This window comes from Phaethon lepturus, unplaced genomic scaffold, assembly GCF_000687285.1.
Source record: "Phaethon lepturus isolate BGI_N335 unplaced genomic scaffold, ASM68728v1 scaffold39644, whole genome shotgun sequence".
In the NCBI taxonomy this organism is placed as follows: Eukaryota; Metazoa; Chordata; class Aves; order Phaethontiformes; family Phaethontidae; genus Phaethon; species Phaethon lepturus.
In genome coordinates, this window is record NW_010536221.1 from 613 (window position 1) to 2,812 (window position 2,200).

At 57.3% G+C, this 2,200-nt stretch overlaps 1 protein-coding gene across 1 annotated transcript in view; it reads left to right on the top strand.

Annotated features, from left to right (window-relative positions):
• The window catches only part of B4GALT7 (xylosylprotein beta 1,4-galactosyltransferase, polypeptide 7), a 2,301-nt gene extending 606 nt beyond the window's left edge, over positions 1-1,695 (top strand). The window contains exons 2-5 of the mRNA XM_010286108.1: positions 193-418; positions 687-770; positions 949-1,053; positions 1,231-1,695. Of these exons, the coding sequence (XP_010284410.1) occupies positions 193-418; positions 687-770; positions 949-1,053; positions 1,231-1,386 (571 nt within the window). The 3' untranslated portion in view covers positions 1,387-1,695. The remainder of the gene's footprint in view (positions 1-192; positions 419-686; positions 771-948; positions 1,054-1,230) is intronic.
• Positions 1,696-2,200: the final 505 nt, after the last annotated feature.

The window sequence follows — 2,200 nt, forward strand, 5'->3', positions numbered from 1 at the left end:
GGGAAAAGCAAGGGTGCAGTTTCAGGATGGGCAGCCATGGCACCCGGCGCTGTGAAGGCAGGGAGCGCCGTGTTTGTGTGTGTCCCCATTTTGGGGACCAGTCAAACATTTAGCGTTGAGGAGCAGGGGAGAGGGACATGAAGGGACAGCAGCTGCTGTGTGTGGCGCTGAGAGTCCCCGGTCCCACGACAGATTTAACAGGGCATCCCTGATCAATGTGGGCTTCCTGGAGAGCGGTAATGACACCGACTACATCGCGATGCACGATGTCGATCTCCTGCCCCTCAACGAGCAGCTGGACTACGGCTTCCCGGAGGCAGGACCCTTCCACGTGGCATCCCCAGAGCTGCACCCGCTCTACCACTATAAGACGTATGTGGGTGGCATCCTGCTGCTCACCAAGCAGCACTATGAGATGGTGAGTACGTGGGCGGGACATCCCGGCCAGTTTGGGGTAGGGGCTACGACATTGTCTTGCTTAACAGTTGTACATTTTGTGCTCCACGCTTGGGAAGTGGGGAAAGGAGTCAAAATGGTTTGGGGACAGCCTGCACTGTGAGCTGGTGGGGAACAGGAGAGGGGAGGCTGCGCTGCTGCTCGGGGCTTGTGATGCTGGTGTCTGTTCCTCTGTGGCACGTGGCATGTTGGACTGGACTTTGGCTGGTACAATGCCCCTCTCATTTCAGTGCAATGGCATGTCCAACCGCTTCTGGGGCTGGGGTCGGGAGGACGACGAGTTTTATCGACGTATCAAAGGAGCTGGTCTCCAGGTAAGGGGTCCTCCGTGGCCTCCTAGGTTGAAATTGCCCTTCTAGTCTCCCCACCTGGCCCCTGGCTGTAGGTGCCCAGGTTAGGACCTGGAGAAGGCAGCCCTTCTGTGCTCCCCACTCCAGTAGCAGATGCAGCAAGTTATCCAGTAGCTTTACAGAAGCTTTGCTTTTCTTCCAGGTTCGCCGTCCCTCTGGAATCACGACTGGATATGAGACTTTCCAGCACCTGCATGACCCAGCCTGGAGGAAGAGAGACCAGAAGCGCATCGCTGCGCAGAAGCAGGTGAGACGTCAGTGTGGTTGAAAGGAACCACGGTAGATTTGGGTTGTGATTGCCACGTGCTCTGAGCCCTCCTTTCTTGTGTCCTCCCCTGACAGCTCTGCGCTCCCTCCTCGGGAACTGGGTGCTTTCCCCTCTGCTGGAAGCCATCATGGACTGAACAGTCTTTCTTTTCCTCAGGAACAGTTTAAGGTGGATCGGGAGGGAGGTCTGAACAACGTGAGGTACCGAATCGAGTCACGGACAGCTCTGAGTGTGGCAGGAGCCCCTTGCACCGTCCTTAATATCTTGCTGGACTGTGACACAAGCGAGACCCCTTGGTGCACGTTTGGCTGAGCCCATCTCCCGTGTGCCGGTCATGTGCGCTGTGCTTGTGCTGAGACACCGGGGCTGCTGCCGAGCTGCTTGGTGCAGGCAGGATTTTTGCAGCAGACAAGCATGGTGGTGCTGGTGAGATGCAGAGGAATGGAAGGGGCCGAGAACCAGGCTTTGCTGGGACCAACAGAAGAAGCTGAGAGCAGGACTTGGTGGCGTCCATGTGGATGCTTGGTGCTGCCTCCCAGGGTGGGTGCAGGAGACAGTTTTCCTGCACTGGACATGGCTGAGCTGCCACCCAGCTCAAAGGACAATAAAGAACTATCAGGGCACCTGTGAGTTGTGAATGCCCTGGACCATGCCATGCCGCTCCTTTTTCTTGCTCACTTCACTTCACTGGCTTTAGCACACCCATTTGTGGCTTGGCCACGGCTATGCTCTGTCTGGAGAGGCAGCCTGCTCTGGTTTGGAGGCCAGGCTGGTCTGAAATGAGCACTGAGTGAGATGGTGCCTGTGTTTCAGCTGCCAGGTACCCCTGGGGCTGTGCCGTGGCCGCTTCATTGCAGGAAGAGGTTGTGGTTGAGCTGTGTGCCCTGAGCCGCAGCACCCGCAGCTCTGCTGGATGTCAGCTCTTGAGGTAGCCCAGGACTTTTCTCTCTCTGCAGTAAGGAGAAGAGTTCTGTCTGGGCTGCTCCCTTCCTTACCTGCCTTCTGTGTCATGTGCTGCCTTGACCTTTTTCAGGGGGTGTTGGAGAGCCTGATGTACCCCCAGCAGCGCTGAGAGGAACTGGGATCTGCTCTGGCCCTGTACGAGGTGGCCTAGGGAACACCTGGC